This window comes from Rhyacophila brunnea, unplaced genomic scaffold (genome assembly GCF_057557595.1).
Source record: "Rhyacophila brunnea isolate RB1 unplaced genomic scaffold, BYU_Rbru_1.0 scaffold_23, whole genome shotgun sequence".
Classification (NCBI taxonomy): Eukaryota; Metazoa; Arthropoda; class Insecta; order Trichoptera; family Rhyacophilidae; genus Rhyacophila; species Rhyacophila brunnea.
The window spans coordinates 5541654-5560775 of NW_028232893.1; the positions used below are offsets into that span (position 1 = coordinate 5541654).

At 35.0% G+C, this 19122-nt stretch overlaps 1 protein-coding gene across 2 annotated transcripts in view; it reads left to right on the forward strand.

The window, feature by feature from the left end:
* The first annotated feature begins 7463 nt into the window (after positions 1 to 7463).
* LOC147069365 (serine/threonine-protein phosphatase alpha-2 isoform) overlaps positions 7464 to 19122 on the forward strand; it is a 129666-nt gene continuing 118007 nt past the window's right edge. For both annotated transcript variants that reach the window (XM_085950766.1, XM_085950765.1), the window contains exons 1-3: positions 7464 to 7652; positions 7828 to 7959; positions 15809 to 16025. In XM_085950766.1, the coding sequence (XP_085806892.1) occupies positions 7598 to 7652; positions 7828 to 7959; positions 15809 to 16025 (404 nt within the window). In that variant the 5' untranslated portion in view covers positions 7464 to 7597. The remainder of the gene's footprint in view (positions 7653 to 7827; positions 7960 to 15808; positions 16026 to 19122) is intronic.

Below are 19122 nucleotides of genomic sequence, written 5' to 3' on the forward strand. Positions count from 1 at the left end.
ATTTGGAGGTTTTTAAAATGGATATAGTATTTCGATGGAAGTTTTTAATTTATTTTTTAATGAAGGCGGTGTACTATTATATATTTAAAATCTAATTAAAAATTTTAATTCGATAACTCTGTCCGCTGGATTCATTAGCAGAAAGTATTTCAAACTTGATATTTTAAAGAAACTAACTAAAATGTAGATTTAGTTAACGATTTAATAATATGTAATGGTGTTGAATCAAACACATAAATTAAGATCTCATTGGGGAACCGAATTCCTTGCAAAAACTGTAATTAACTTAATTTTTAGGAATTACTACATTATAGCTTCATAATATGTAATATTTATATTATTATCATAAACCAAATTTTACCAAAAAAAAAAATATATTTGCATGATAACTAAATTGTAAGACTATCACCATATATAATTATTATTTGATTTCTTACGATAAATTCAGTAATTAAAATAATTATTAAATTGAAATCTTTTAAATTAAGATTTTTCTCAGAACGCCTTTTTAGTATTTGTTCTTGCCAATAATATTATCAATTCATTTTATAAACAATGATATCGAAAAGCTATGTTGATTGATTTTTGACACAACCATAACTATAATATTTGATCGATAATCGTAGCATTCTGATTTTAAAATACCGACATCTTTGCAACCCTGTATATTTAAAATACAAATTGTTATTTTAATATTTCCGGCAAACACGACCACAACAATCTGTACTAATTTTCTACGACAGATCGTCGCCCTAGTATTGGTTTTGTGAAGCTCCATTTTTAGCGAAATTGACTTTTTAATTTAGTTCACTTTCTTTTATATAAACGCATCGAAATTGTTTAAAAAAAATATTATATTTTTCATTAGAAACAGAGATATTCTTTCAAAAATGTCCAAGAATCCATGGTATAAAACAATCATTCGGTATTGGTTTGTCCAATGTGTGGACCAAACGGCGTCGAGGGTTGTTGTGCAGATATTGCCCTCTCTACTACGTGATTGGTCAACGGATTACTTATCCTTTTCTAATATTAGTATTGTCTAGTTTTATTGACTGTGTCCTCAGTACACATTTGAATACGTTATAATTTTATTTTATATTAATTTTGTAAAAATTGATATGATCACTGCTAAAGTGCAGTATCTGTTGTCAAATAAATACAAATTCTTCTTAATTAAATGAGTAATATTGCTGGATTATTCTTTTATATTTCATCAGTATCTATCATTATGTCAATTAAATAAATATGAATGATTTTCAAGCATTGAAATATAAGGTAATGAACTTTGTTTTTTGTCTCCTGAACATTTCACATATTGTCGCTTTGGACAAACCAATACTACTGCGACGACTAATCCTGTATATAAAAATACAATACCTTGTTATTATAATGTTACGTGTTGGGTTATCTACATAGAAATATCGTCACTGTTCTGGCAGAAGACACTAATTTGAAAAAATGACATATTGAGTTAGTTATACCAAAATGTTCCTTATTTCAAACTTTACCGTCTGGAAACCTTCTTAATAAATAAACAGTCTTTATTTTAAAGTCATCCTTTTTACGATTACTTAATAAACTCACATGATAGACCATTTCAAATATTTTAACAACTTCAAAGTTAAATTACTCAAAACTAGTATTCTCCAGTTAGTGTGTTCTGCCAGAACAGAGACGATATGCAATATTTCTGGAAGAGGGTGAGTTATTGCAGTTTTCTTCTACATGTAAGATCAAAGATGTCGCCAAAGCTCAAATTGTTCAAGGCCTATTTATTACACAGCATCGATAAATGTAATTCTTGCATGTATATGATATTTCTACTTGGTTGAAACCAATTTCATTTATCATCAGAATCAATATAGGAATACTCTATATTACCTCACCAATGTAATATTAGTATTATTACAAACAAGATTAATTCATTCTTCTCAGATTTAATTGAAAAGACAGTTCAAGGTTGGGGAACCCTTTCACATTGGATGGCCGCATTAAGATAGCTGTAATCATACAAGAAACTGCAATTAAATGCACTTCAAAATATACATTACTTAATGACCTACAAGTCCCCATATGGTCAGCAGATTCCCCACTCCTGAAATAGTCTACGTAAGATCAATCAATAATGATAAATTCAATCATATTAATAACATTAATAATTATTGTATTAACAATATTATCCATAAATAGATGAAAACATTCACAAAAAAGACAATTATTGTTTTTATGTGTTTGTAATATTTAACAAATATTAATTTGTAAATTGTATTTGAACATTCGGTATACAGCGGGTAAAGACATAAAAATAAATATGAATCGTTGCAATCGATATCTTTATTACAATACTTATAAAAATAATCTTTTATATTATAACATAACATTTATAATATAACACACGTAATAGTGATAAACAAAACGTTTTATTTAATTCTGCAGTTTGTTTTTCACATTCATAAAATTTCATTGGGATTCACGAATGATATATTTTATTTTTAAACTTAATATTTATACAATTCAAATCTTTGATGACTGTCAATTAGGAAAAGATTGTTTTAAGTATATTTTTTTTTTGTATATCTAAGCATAAAATATTGTTTTTATTATAATGTTGATCTTGTTTGCACATATTATAATGTTTCTGTTAATAATAAAAACGCATCTGTTTCGACATAATCTGTACGCTTGTGTCATACGGAGCGAAATTAATTTTAATAAGGGAATTATTATAATGTTTAACCCTGTCTTCTAAGAACATCTCCAATTTTTTATGTAGTTAACGTAAATCGTAAGTTATTCTAGTGTACATATTGATATTAGCGAGTACATAGTATAAAGTATACAGTAACCTAACTATTATTGTTCATATCATAATACAGTCTTCGTTCTGAACAATTTCTAAAGCTATTAAATAAAGTAAAAGGATAAATACCTGTATTTAAAAATAAAATGTTGTTTTATTTGAAATACTCACCCATTTTGCATTTCTCTTACATTAAGGGTTCATGCTTCACTCACATACGTGAGCACTGGTAGCACACATAGTGGCAAAGAATAGAAGTATGCCGTGGGAATCCGATATAAATAGTGCACACTAAAATTTGACAGTCATACTTATTTGTTTTCATTGAACTTAGAATGCAAATTGCAAATGATATTGGCTAGTTTTAAAATTCAATTAAACCCTCCCGAAACCAAACCATAATATACATAATTTGAAAACACCTCAGATATTATATACCTACCAAAAATAATCTTTGAATACATACGATGAAGCATTTGCGGCAATGTGTTTTACCAATTGAGGGTTTAATTGAATTTTAAAAACTAACCATCACCATCTCCAATTTGTATTCGAAGTTGAATGAAAATAAATAAGTATGACCAGCAAAGTGTGCTCTATCTATGTCGGGACCTTCACAGCCTATCTCTACTCTTCGCCACTGATAAAATGCGTTATATAGGTACCTAAAGTATCATATTATACAATATACATTATACATGAAACTGTTGAAAAATCTTAAATTGCGGTTTTCCGAATGTATGATTCTGTACAAACGATAGACTAGCTCGCTATCCTTAACTGAATGAGAAACTGATGGATGACCACAGGGACTGCGACCTAGAAGTATAGAAGGAGCTAGGAGAGGCCTTGACTGGTGTACTACATAACCCGAAGATGTTGAAAACTTATTCTCACATAATCACACATGCACAACAGCCAAACCGCCATTCCCAATCCACTCAATCCCCTTCCTGCTCATGTATCCTGGGCCATGCCGGCTAACCACCACAATATGAATTTCTCAACACTCCTTCACCCAGACGGATTCGTATAAACAACTTACTACATTCTATAAACATGACCATAGACATCACATAATTTTCCATATCTTTAAACCCCACTCTCTCTATTCTCACATTTCATCATAAAGCATTTCCTCCCCACCTTATCTACTGCATTATAATACCAGTCCTCTGCCACTTAATGAATGACGTCATATTATACTCATGACCCTTACAATCCCATGTAGATCTTCGCCACCTCGATAGGTTTGTTAAATTTTTTTAATAAAAAATGGTTACTAAACAAAAAAGGACTTAACCCACACAAATCAAATTTTTCAGGACGCACAAAAACGTTTTTGTTATGGTTTTCTGTCAATGTTAAAATATACAATAGACATATTATTATGACCTTAAGTACCTACATGATGATAATTAATTTGGTCTTTTATTTTCACAATATGATATAAATTATTGAGGTAATTAAAGAAAACCTAATAGAAATTGATACCAGATGAAAGTCTCCCACAGGAGACTACCTCAAAGGGCGGACCGAACCATCATATTTCCCAAAATACCACAGCCTACGTCCACTCTTCGCGGTGATCGCAACCCTCGGCCGAGCGGAACCCGTCTCCTTGAAATTCAAATTCGTCGAACTCCCGCCAAAACAGACGCGGTCTATCAAAAACGGCCGCTCGCGCCGCCACTAGTCAATCCGTCGGTAAAACAGAGAGGTTCCCGACCGACGGATGAACATGACGCCGCCTGTCAGTTGAACGCGCGCAAAAAGCTCTCTCTTACATCAACCGCCGAACCAACAGCATCGACCGAAAAATCTCTTCTCGCCTTTGCTCGCCTCGGACGCGAAGCCAAGCCAGCATTCCGGACAGCTCGCCAAAAAGACCACATCTGACATCGGCAGATCGCCACGCCGCAAGCACTGACTCGCCTCGGATGCCAAGCATCAATCAGCAGCCCAGCCGCGACACCACGTTACAGCCCGCCAAAAAGACCACATCTGACATCGGCAGATCGCCACGCCGCAAGCACTGACTCGCCTCTCTTACATCAACCGCTGAACCAACAGCATCGACCGCAAAATCTCTTCTCGCCTTCGCTCGCCTCGGACGCGAAGCCAAGCCAGCATTCAGGACAGCCCGCCAAAAAGACCACATCTGACATCGGCATATCGCCACGCCGCAAGCACTGACTCGCCTCGGATGCCAAGCAAACAATCAGCAGCCCAGCCGCGACACCACGTTGCAGCCCGCCAATTACCAACCGACCGCCAACGACGACAATAACCTGTATCGTATCTGTAACGACTACCCTGCAATACGATGAAATAAACCAGCCTTGACCAAATACCCCGTGCGTTTCTGTCCCCCACCCCCGCTTTGACCTTGACGTTATCACGGCCTGCCATCTCCGCTTCAGAGCGCGCAGAAGGCCGGTGATAAAATGATGGTTAAGACTTTTTTCCCCACTTCACTTCCATCTATTAGGTATTAAATAATATAAGCTAAATAAATAATAAAAAGAGAACAATATAGTATTTGCAGCTTACATCTTTTGAACACAGCGTGTATTTAGTTGTGTTCAGTGTTATTATCCAATAAAACCTATTTTGAAAACACTGAGGGTTAATTCTTTTGTCCTTTCTGCAGTCGATATGAATTTGCCAAATGTGAGTTTCCAACCTGCAACCTGAGGCTTCAGAAGCATACATTCTACCACTCTTCTACCTTGGGCGCTATTTTCTTTTAAGATGCGACCTAAATATAAAAAATGTCACACAGGGATAGCCGAAAACGAGGAAGCTGATAAATATGCTAAACAAGCCACAACAGACAAAAGACCTTTAACCTATACACACTTCCCTCTGAGTTACGCAAAACAAAAACTAAACGAAGATACCATAGACCTATGGAACCACAGATACACAACATCCGCCACAGGATCAATAACGCAGAAATTTATTCCAAGCATAAACTGTGCCATCACTTTTGCCAGGAACTTAAAAATATCACACGAACTCACACAGATACTAACAGGCCACGGAGCGGTGCGAGCTTATCTAAAAAGATTTAAATTGAGGGATGACGACTGTTGTCCATGTGACGGCAACACATCTCAAACTGTGTGGCATGTCATCAACGACTGCCCTATACTAGAAAGGGAGCGATGGACTCTCAGGACTCGATGCAGACAACATAATCACGAAATTGACCTCCAAAAGCCTCACGAAGCACTAAGCAATAGAACAACACAAGAACACTACAAAAAATATTTAATCCTGGCCATAAAGAAAATTAAAGATATAAATGGAGGCACCTAATTAGCCCCACATCAATGCAACTAACCCACCCAACCACCTTGTACGAAAAAGCAAGGGCATGGTTATTATTAAAAAAAAAAAAAATATATATATAATAAATTAAAGTGAAACTGACAAGCATTACTAAGGTTAATAATTAAATTAGCTTCCACATATTTCGCATTACAGATCTATTTATAGTAAACATCATAATATAATCAAATGGTGTATTGAGAAATAAAAATACCTTTTATTTATTATTTATTGTTTAGTTGCAAATCATAAGCACCAACTAACTTTTGTGAAGGTAGCTATCTATAAAACCTCACTTAAGATACTCTGGAATTGCTTTCAAATATGGTAAGACAACTATTTATTATTAAGGCGACCACCAATTTCAAATCGGCATTTCGGTAATAAAACTAATTCATATAAACAAAAACATTGAAAATTGATGACATCTTTTAGACTGGCTCGTAAAAGTGCCATATAGATTTAAATATTCACAATAGGTAAGTAATCAATCAACAAGCTTGTCATTAAAATTATCATCTTATAACTTAATATTATTTTTAACAAAACATTATACATACATAATTACAATAAAATTATGCAATATAATATTTAGATTATTTATTAATATTTATATTTGTGGCATCTATCGTCACATAGTAGCACTATTTTTATAATAATTGAATATTAATGTTATTCTGCTGTACATTATACAGATGTTGCTAAAATCAGCAAAGAATCAAACCATTTTTTTTTCATAAATTATGCTAGATGTCACTACTAAATATAGAATGATGATAATTTATGCGTGTCTTTCCAAAATAGAATAATCATTAATATTTATATAAAAAAAAACCTCTTCACTCTACTACGTTCTGCGGTAATTAATATCAACGAATACAATAAAACTCAACAAGATTAATTCAGTTTTAATAAATTATGGTTTAATTATTTCTCCAATAATTTAAGATTTTTACATTAGCTTTTTTACCTTGCTCACTTGTTTAATTTGTTTTATATAATTATTATTGCGTTCATTTTGGGACCCGGAAATCATCAAACACAGAATAATTATTAGGTTTAGTTGTTTTTCTGTAATTTCAAGTGGGACACAGTATAGGTAAGTACTAAATATTTTAATATGTTAATTTTTTTTTGTTTTTATTTTACTGCATTTTATTGTAACAATTTGATGATTCTATTCAAACAACACAATAAAATAAATTTACGCTTTTACCTACCTAGTCGTTAGTATCCCTTTTATTTATATTTTTCAAAGTGGCGTTTAAATCAATTTGTCCAACGGCAGCACTGTAGAATTAATGAAGTTGGCAGCACTCGCGGTAGTTGTCCGCCATTATCGTTTCATTCGCCGAGTTGTGAAAAACATCTAACGTTCGATAATCGGCGGATATCGCGGTCATCTTACTTAATTCGTGAATCAAAACCGCTTTGTTTCGTTACTAAAAAATCAGTGAAATGGCGGAGAAAGATAAATTTAACATTGACAGCATAATTGCTAGATTACTCGAAGGTAAACTGTTGTTGATATTGTCAAGGGTCGTATCTGTCACCGACTCTGCCAACGCCCGTTATAAATGGCGATTGTTTTTATCTGTCCATTTCAAAATATTTAATCATCTTTCGAATCGGTGTTAAACTTTATGTGCAGTGATTTATTAATAATTATGTCTGTGGTTTGTTTTCAGTGCGCGGCCATAAACCCGGAAAGAATGTTCAATTAACGGAGTTGGAAATTAGAGGTCTTTGCCTCAAATCCAGAGAAATCTTCCTGTCACAGCCGATATTGCTGGAACTTGAGGCTCCTCTTAAAATATGTGGTGAGTAAACAACTCATCAATGATATCTTCACAGTTTGCATTGCTCAATTTTGTTTTATCGCTTATTATCAAGGGCACAAGCGTCATCTGTTAAGTTAGTTGGCAAGATTACATTTTACGTATGCCGCGAAAACCTGTATATACATTGGTATATCGTTCTTTTTTCCTATCATATCTACAACATCGAATTTAAAACGGCAATGAAAGCTAGCCCAATGTTTATATTTGCCACAATTCGTGTTTACAAAACATTGAACGATGATTATCAAAAGAACTGAGATGCATAATTATTTACGTATCGGCAGAAGAAACGAAGTCATTTTGAAAGTTAAAAAAAGGAATTTCCAGTGATAATAATCAATAAAAATAACTGTATCTCCAAAATTGGTTATATTGTTAATAGAAAGTTCGACTAATCACATATCTCAAGTTATGTTGTTACATTTTGTTCTGATTTGACATATTATAGGTAGGTACCTACAATGCAATATCTTTTCACTACCTGCATTTTTGACAGACAATATTAACAATATTGTTATAGGTACTTTTTCTTTGAGTTAATGGCATATAAATTAGTAGGTAGCTACGTTGTCAACTGTCAATTCTTCGTGGAATGCTTTGTATTAACTTTAATAAAACTCAATATTTTTACTACTTATTCAACATAGTTTAAATTAGAATAAAAATGGAATAGGTATAGTATCTACACAATGTGTTTTATTTTAATTGGTTTTTATTTGAACTATTATTATTATTTACGAATTTTTCAATTATGCATTGTTTGTTTTTCAATGGCTCAATACTTGAATAGAATTTTCTTTTATACTAAATAATCCAGTTTATCGGCTATTTTCAAAATGCGTTTTCCGCTGTATTCCGTATAACCGAACAGTACCTTTTTTTTTGTTCTAAATTCAAACCGTTCTACATTTTGCCGGAAAAAATATTCTTCCCGCTTTTTAGTAATAGGCTTTAATGAAAGTAAGTACCTACCTATATTAAATCCTACACAGTCTGACAATTTATCAAAATAATAGGTATGTATTAAATTATTCTTTTTTTACCTTACAAGTAAATTTTGACAGATAGGTATCTTGTTATTTTCTTATAAGAACTTCGATTGCTAATTAGAAAACAAAATGGTGTAAAAAGAAGAATGCCTTGATTTAAAATTTAACCCTTTGGCTGCTACGATGTTGTGCAAAATCCGGTCGAGGATTGCTACCAATACTTGTCGATAAATTATAGTATTGTATTATTTTTAGACACCTTACCACTATAATTGATTCTGCGAAATCGGAATATTATGAAAACACGTTTCGTAATTAATGTATCGTTTTGAATAGATAACAAGGCAAGTAATTGACATATCTCTTTCTCGCTCTATCATACGGGCGATCGCGAGAGCGAGCGAAATGCACGATCCGCGCACAGAGTTTTGATTTTTATCAGTTATTGGAAACAATCGGTCATGCCACATGAGGGATAATACAAAGTAGTGGAATTAGGAAACTACCCGGCTGAAAAGAAAAATTTTGCATGGTGGCCTCGTTTAAAGATCGCGTACAATATGCGTGATTTGTGAAAAAGGTCTTCATGGTGTTTGTTTATTGAAACATTTAAAATATGTATTGCAAATGATTTTATTTCATTATTTTTTTATAAATGAAACTGTTTTTATATAGCACAAATCCACTCTACTTTAAACACTGAGTTGAGTAAAAGTCTTTCCCATTATTTCAAATGCATAAAATAAAACATTGTCCTTCCACTAAGAATTTGACTGTAAACAAATTTTTATATGGTATACTGAAATTTGTATTTGGAATTGTTTTTATTGTAAAAAGGGTGATGCCATGAAAAAAAAATACAATAGTTATAAGTTCTAAACCTACCCAGTTACAAAACATATATGAATCCGGTTATATTACATAACAATAAAACTAAATAGATAAAGAATGTTTCGTACCACTGGTGCGGTAGTATGTTCACAAATTAACTTATCATTTCAGGCATCAAAAGCAAAACGACGATTGTTAGCATTTCTGGCCATTATCAAAAACAACGATATATCGTTGCGTAGCATTCTAAGGGTTAAATACATGTTTAAGAATAATATGTTATTTTCATGCATCATACGTAATATGCATTATGTTTGTCACAAACAAAACACTCATTCAATATTGGTAATATTTGAGGAGACTCAGTTGGCCTGACTGACTGACTCTTGGAATCGTAAACCAAAACTGACTTCAAAGTCTTGGATTATACTATATGGGCTATGGCAACTGGTTTTCGCATTTCGATTTTTTTTTAAAAGCCACACATGCTTTAATACGAATTGCACCCATACAAAATTAACAAATGTTCGAAGAACTACTTCATTAAGTATTGCTATCAAAATATCTGCGGTTCAGATTTTTTTGAAAATACTGTTTTATTTTTTGGACACTTCGTTGTCCAAAAGATTTTTCAAATAGTTTTTAGGTTCATACATGAAGAAAATCCGTGTTCACAAAGATACGTTGTTGCAAAAGGCGGTGGCATCCTTGTTGCTTCAACATCTGCGATTTCAATAGCCTCGTGATCATTTCATATTTTTATAAGCCTGCATTACTCCCAAAATTCTTACATTTACAGTTGTTTACCCTTGACAATGAGCCCTGGTCATATCTCTGTTACTGAGCACTTCCGAAGACTTTCTCTGTTACATTCACACACCAGTTTTGGCTAGTTGACCAGAAGGCTTCGATTCAAACCCTCGACCCATGTCTATATGCAATTTTTTTGAGTAATTGTTTTTGGATAATGTAAATTAATGTTTCTTAATAGTATTGGATAGTTGTCCCAGGTTCGAATCCTGGGTATGGCAAATACACATAATGTTTTTCAATTTGCAGGTGTCAGGGTATGGACCTAATAGGTTGAGCAAGTGGCTGACATACATTTCTCGTAAAAAACAAAATCTGTCAATACAAACCTCTACTCTGTGGAGGCCCATATGATCCTATTAGGATCGGACCTTGTCGAAAAAAAAAAAGTTGTGAGTATGATGACCCAACATCAATTAAATTTACAATGTTGTCCTTTTCAATATATTATAATATTCTATGATTTTACAAAATAATTCAATACCTAATCTAAATTTACTTTGAGATTACATCTTATTTTGTAATTATAATTGTTTCATAGTCTGTCAAAACAATACAGGTGAGTAATGGTTTGTATTTACCTGTTTTCTATTGTTTTCTTGCATATTAATATATGTATAAGGAAAATAATACTACACTTTCCATTAGTCATTAAAATTATGAGATCATCCCATTTAGATTGATATGGTATTATGTGGTATAGTACCTTTTCAAAGATTGCCAATATGATTAAGTAGTGAGTCATATGGAGTATTAATTAGATTAGACCCATATTGTGCATTATATTAACAAATAAATCAATCGCCATATTCCAAAAGATGCATAATTATGAATCATCTTATTGTGAATCCTTCAGGCACCCCTACGTTACGACTCACCCACACGCTTGCCCTTCTCCCCGTTGGTGATTGTATTGCTCTTCTTCTTCTTCGGCCATATCCGCCCCTTGGACACCACGCGGCGACTCAAGAATCCCTGTCGCTAGCCAGTCTTCTTGCATCGTTCCAGTTCATACCAGCGTCTCATAGCTCCGCCGTATATACTCTATACTCACCTTAGACTATAGATACATCTAGACGCCGCCCATTGCATTGCTAAATGAAGCTGCGTGCCATGCGTTTGGTTTGTGGGCGAGCGAACGCATTCGTACACAAATGTTTGAGACCATAGACCATTTCGCTAATGCTTTCACTAGACGCTCAGAATTAAAATATAATTTTCTATTTTTTTTTACGTCATATAGTATTTTTAAGCGGTCAAAATGCATCCATTAGGTAAAGATATCAGTAATTTAAATAATTTAAAGAAACACTAGGTCACTGATATTAAAATATATAATAAATATACAAATAAATTATCACGAACATGTATCAACTTACCTATGAAACATAATACCATCTTCTTGCTTATCAGTACGGTTATTATGTTTAACACAAAAAATATCAATTTTAGCAACACGCGCTCGCAAGTTATCGACGCTTAGCTATGACACCACAGCAAATCATCTCACACATCTGTAAACCTTTTATCTTACTCTAGCGCGTGTCGCAGAGATTATAAGGGTGCTGAATACTTTTTCACTCGCACTTAATGCATCGTTTTTGTTCAGGCCTTGATACTCACATAATTCACCGCTCCACTTATCTACCCTGGCCCTACGAGTCCTGTATAGATTGTGAAAACACAACATTTCTCCGAAGATGCCATTTAGTTAACCGCCTAAGGGCCTTGCGTGAATTTGTGGCACTGCGGTTTGTTGTTTCTGACACAAGTTTTTGGCTGTGGTCAAGTTAATAATTATTGTTAACTAACCCTACTGGAAATGGCATTCTGTTCGAGTGGACAGGTCATACGTTGCATATAGGGGTAGCACACTCGTAAGAAGGTGAGAGATTAAGCCGGCTCGCACATCACAACTCGCCTCGTGTGCCTAACCGCCATAAATCATAGCTTCCGAGAACGGGCAGGCGGTGTTCCTTGATAAAACCTCGCACATCTGCTTAGCGATATCGACATTCGCCCCATCGTGGCTGCTCCGAACGCGGCGACAGTCTGGAGAGAAATGGCCATTTGTGCAGCTGTGCGCTTGCGCGGAGTCGACTTTATTTCGATCCAACATGCAGGCTGTATGACATGCGACATGTTGCATCTGCGGATCGTCTCGTGTTGCAGTTGCATCGGCCAATCTGCGAAGCTCCATTTGATAACGTTTGTTTCTTGGTTTACGATGACGTCACATCGACGAATTCGTCTTAAGACGCATGCGGCGAGTTCTGATGTGCGAGCCCTCTTAAGAAGGAATACAATTGATTGTGTGTTAATCTTTAAATCTTGTAAATATTATCTTTGCATGTATTCGTTTGAGATAGCCACACAGAAATAATGAAATATAGATAAAAATTGAACCATGTCATTTTATACTGCTTTACATGATAATTTGTAATTTAGAGCAAAGACACGCGGCACTGGCTACATTACTACAACACAGGTCTTGCTTATAACCTTAATATTATGTGCCTTCCAAATAGGGCTTCCCTGAGATTTTACAAACCATTTCAGTGGTGCCACTAAACAAAAAAATCGGTATGTGATGTACGCGTGTTAGAAGTTATATTTCTTTGACGTAACAAAACAAAAGCAAAACTGGATTCTTTGACTAGCTCTTAATTGTCTTGTTGAATTACACACTCAAGAAAAAGGACCGCTTATTTGAACACCACGCCGTTGGCTTATTTCTATACACTTTAACTTATATTACTAAATTATATAATGGTTTCTCGTTGTTTTTATTTTTAAAGTCCCAACTGTCTATCTGACGTTTAATCGTTAGTTTTCGTAAGGAATTGCAAATGGCCGACAATAATAAATTCGCTGCCTAGGCAACGGAACAATTCTAAACTATAATAGTATACTGTATAATCTGTATAAAAGTAGTGCGTTCGGCTGATAACCGAACAATCGGTGGTTCGAATCCAATCAAGTACGTTTTTTTTCATGTGAAAAAATAAATTATGTGTTATATGTCACACGCCAAAAATACACTGATCTGATTTTTCAAACGCGCCTAAAGAAGTATAACTTCAAAAAGGTTGGGAATCATTCAGTGAAATAACTGTAAAAATTTCGAATGTGCAATTATTCTTGAAATTGTTTCCTACATGATATTGATTACTTGTATATTATCAATTATCTTACGTTAATTAATAATTAATTGTGTCAAGATTGTTTTCCTTGTGTGTCCGATAATTAATTTCAAATCAATACTGACAGGTTGTGTGGGTGATGTTATATTATATTTATTTTGTTTCATGCATAATATTATTTTTGTAGTAATTGTGTAACTTAGTAATTAATCCGCTGACTAATGTTTATCAAGATAATATTACAATTATCATATTTAAATGAATTCACAATAAGCAAAATAATGAAGTTGAATCATCCTTTCGCCTCGATCTTTTGACTTATGCAGAGTCCAAAACAAAACCATCGCTATGCAGTTGTATACAATATCGATAACCTGGGAGATCTACACTAGTACTTAAATGCAATTAAATTATCTGTTTTTTGAAGTTATACTTCTTTAGGCGCGTTTGGAAAATCGGTTCCATGACATAACAGAACAACGATAAATATAACTATGACCTTTCAGGAAAAATATAAATTTAATATTGAAATTGTCCTATCTCTCTCTTCTCTTCTTGGTCGTGCACTCATGGCTGAGGATCGTGACCACATTTAAATTTTGCCATCCTTTGAGCGACCAAGACTTTCCATCCTTCTCGATCTTCCGCTTCTCTCAGGGCAGAATGGATGGTGCCCCCAGTCAGCTCTTTCACTTGGTCGCTCCATCGTGCAGACGCTCTTCCTCTGCTTCGCCTTCCCTGGAGGCTACCCAAAACTACCAGTCTCTCCAGGTTGTCCGGTCCGCGCCTGACAATATGTCCAAAAAACTGCAGAATTCTTCTGACATATCGTCGAGAGCCGTTCCTTTATCTTCAGTCTCTGGATGATTGACTGGTTCGTTCTGTGTTCCGTCCAAGAAATGCGAAGCATTCGGCGCCAACACCACATCTCAAAGGCATCAATTGCCTTCCGTTTTCTTGCCTTCAGGGTCCACGACTCGACTCCGTATAGAAATATCGAGAACGCTAATGTTTGCACAAGCATCATTTTTATAGCAATCGAAATTCCCCGATCCTTCCATATAGTGGTAAGGCGTCTATATATATATCTTCGTCTATAAGGCGTCCTATCTCTATTATGTTGATAAATTTTTTAATAGCCCAAATTTTCAATGCACCATAATAAATCAAATTATATACCCTAATTTCTGCATTCCTAATCGCTAGAAAGCCTCAAATAAACGGGACTTAAGTCAGTGTTGTCGGCAAGCTTAGGATATCTCATCTTAATCAATATAATATGTTCAAAATTATTGGGTGACTAGGTACGACGAAGTTTGTATTTTTTCTGACAGGTTCGCCACTCGTTCAACTGCACTATTGCAACTGTGCGTGCATGCAGTCAGCAAATTTTATCACGAATTGTCTCAATGGTCAGATAGCAGCGGTGGTAGGTCCTAACTGAAGTTTATATTATGAAAAAATCTATGTATTTCACGTGGACAAAGTAGCAGATGATTATTTTAAATATAAGTTATTGGAGATAGCTCAAGAGACACTCAATATTTTTATTTATTCACAAACATAAATAATATTAAACCGATTCCATGTAATTTTATTGGATTTTTAAAAGGTTCGTGCCTCATCTACCAACGGACATTCAAAGTAGTCTGGGTCTCTACTCTGTTATGTTTCTTCCCCAAGGATTGTTTCTTGGTGGTGTGCCTGCATTGCCATATTATTATGAGCTTAGCAACACAAACATAGACCCCTCCAAACCAACCCGCCTAGCACTACACTTGGTTTTAATAATAATTTGCATTTTAGTTTGTCACGTAAATGTAACGTGTTTTCAATCTTGGGAACAATCAACGCGGTTTGTTTTACTTGGGTTTTATTGCGATCAGGCCATAAACTACTATACTTCAGAACTTTGGTCCATGGCAATGGCTTTTACATTTTTATATATTTTAATCTTCTGTGTTCATGCTGTTTATACTGATTTGGTGTAACAAAAATATATTATATGACTACCAATTTGAATCATGACTAATCCTCATAATCTTATCCACTCAGGCGATATCCACGGCCAGTACTACGACCTCCTCCGTCTGTTCGAGTACGGTGGCTTCCCCCCCGAGTCGAACTACCTCTTCTTGGGTGACTACGTGGACCGCGGCAAGCAGTCACTCGAGACCATCTGCCTGCTACTCGCCTACAAGATCAAGTACCCGGAGAACTTCTTTTTACTCCGGGGCAACCACGAGTGCGCCAGCATCAACAGAATTTATGGGTGAGTCCTCCTTCATATCTGCTTCTTCCGTGTACGAACTTGGTGAATGTAAAATATAAAACAATGTAAAGAAAATTGAAGCCGATTCAGTAATAAAAGCAAGAGCAAAAGAGAAGGGACACTATTGTGTCCCCTGTCAGAGAAATCACGGGGCTTCACCTCTTCTCCTGCTACGTATACCGTTGATCTTTCATTAGATAATGAGCTGGAGAATGCTGTACTGTTAGTCCTCGTATTGTAGCAGAGGTTCTGTCGTTTTGAAGCTATGTTGGACTTCTCCGTCCTTTCCTGTTCGTTTGCGTATGTCAATATTAGTCACCCAGTCAGTCCAAGGAATTTTGAGGATATGAATTGTTGTATAGTGTTCGTGTAGTGCCTTACAAATTTATATATATCTTAACAATTCACTATACGCAGTCTCAGGCTTTGATTGAGGTCTCTATTGCTAACGAGACGTCTCATTCTGTGAAAGTCATCCTCGCTACCTCGATATTTTTTTAATATGCAAATATGTGCCCTTTTTACCACTATATGACGTCATTTGTCCAGCAGTTGTTCACTCGCCAAGCGACAAATCCAACTTATTGCCATTTTATCTGCTTGGTGACCTCTATCACATTGCATACTCTTGTCTGCGTTCATTGCTTTCTTTTGTGGTCCTTACCCAACATGCACCTTTCCTTGCCACATTGTGCTCTGTATGTATGTATGTATGCATTATAAATGAAATACATATATGACAAAAAATTAGTCACACGATGACTATAACATGGTACTATTAGCTTTTTTTCGCCTGCGGCACTCATTTTTACAATACTATCAAAATAATACAAAGAATAAAATTGGGATTCCCCGACTGATTTCATCATAGAATCATACTATCATTTTAAATTTGAAGGGGAATGTTCTAAATCTGCTTATAGGATAATGGTGTTGTTGCACACACCAGTGATTTTAATTAGCCTGGATCAATCTACTCATGGATTTAGGTCTCTGAGCCGACTCCGTTCATCAGTCCTGTGCGTTGCTATGTTCTTCCGCAGAACTTAACTATCTTATCAATATAGCAATTTATCTTCTGGGCGGTCTTTACCTCTTGGATATTGCTGAATGACTTCAGCAATTGCGTCTTATTGAAGATAATAATATATAACCTGCATGGTTGTAAACCTTCTGTAATACTTCCAGTCATGACCACATTGCAGTATGTGCCTACGTGTTGATTCTTCAATATATTGTATGTTCTTTCTATTCTGAGGTTTTATGAGAATATAAGGTTAGGATATGAAAGCCTATAACCCTTTTTTGCTTGTAGCCTTTTCAAATAGTGTTGTGCATCAGTGGTGTGCGGTGACTTTTGATACTGGGCATTCTGTGAAAAATACATTATGTCATACTTACATTATTATTATCCACTTGAAAAGGTCTGTAACTAAATTTTATCATTATAATATATTATACTATTTCATTGAGTATTTCTGAGCACATTGCTGATGTACATATCAATTAAATTTGATTTATATTTTAATATAGGTAGGGTTAGAAATTGAATGTGTTATTTTGAAGACTAGCCAACCAATTAGTTAGTACTTACCAGTGTTGAAATAGATATTTTTACAGATCTTTTGCGATATATGGCTGTTGGTTATTGTTATTACTAACCATTGGATTTTTAATTTAATTTTATCCCTAAGGAAATCTAACAGTTTTAACACCACTAGTTGTAAAATTCGCTTACAGGGCCAACAGTTGTTACCGCGGAATAGAAAATCTACTATGTGTACAGGGTTTGCATTCAATACTGATTATGATGGCCGTCATTCCTTCCCTTCAAATCCCGTATTATTGTCACAAGACAAGGCGACCAGCAGTCACGGGTCATGAGTCGACCGTGATTAAGAATAACATTTAGTTACTTCAAGACAGCCGACGCGCCTAGGCCGCGTTAACCACAGAGTGACTCATATGTTCGACCTTCGTTGCGCTAAATCTGATACGGTTTGAGCGAACGTCGCTTCTATCATCCCAGAACCAAGTGAAACCGTGAGAGTGACATTCCGAACCGTCCGTTAACCAGCGGCCCGATTTCCTAACTATCGTCTCGTGTGGCACCAGACGACCTGACGTAATTGTGACGTCAGCCAATACACGCTCGAGCGGGCGGTATGTATTGGCCGACGTCACAATTACGTCATCTCGTCTGGTGCCACACGAGACGATAGTTAGGAAATCGCGGTGCAGTGCGTGAGTGCTTGAACTCCCTCCCCCAGATCCGTAATCCACCAACCGGCATCTTCAAATTACAGTCCACTGCTAAAACCGCGACCACATACATTTCTTTCTCTGATATAAGGGTGCCTGATCACAGAAGTTTAGAGACCACATGCATAGGTCAATAATTCCTTCCGTTACGTCGGTAAAAATATTATAATAGGCGTGTACGTATGGCTTGAAACATATTATTTTCGGAAATTAAATGTGCCAAAATTAACATACACATTAGTGGGTGTGTGTAGAGTTGTATTATGAAACCCGCGGAAATGCAAACAGCTAATTAGTTTTAGTGATGAAAGAGAAAATTAATAACCTTTTACTTCTGTCAATATCATCGCTTGCCTAATAATAGAAAAAAATTACAATTAGCACGTGTGGATAAGTAAGTCATAATGGATTACTAATTAGGACAATATGTCTAATGTATATTTTAATCTATAATCAAATAGATTGATCTCTTGTGTATTTTATAATCGAAGAGCTAGATAGAAGTAGGGCGACAGTGCTAAACTATAGTTACGAGAAAACACGTGTACCTAAACTTATAATACTGCTTCTTTTTGTATATTATAAATAGGGATTCCAATCCCGGGATCCCGAGCTATTTTCGATACCTATGAATCCCGGGATTGATAAACCTAATCCCGGGATTTCGGGATTGATTTTTTTATCAATTTTTATGGAAAATAAAATAAAAGCGAAAATATAACAGAAAAAATACTTTTAATAAAAAATAACTACATTAGAAATAAACTGAGTTTGAATGAAGTTTGATTTATACCCATGTGTAGGTTGCCGATTTATTTGATTTTTTTCACATAAA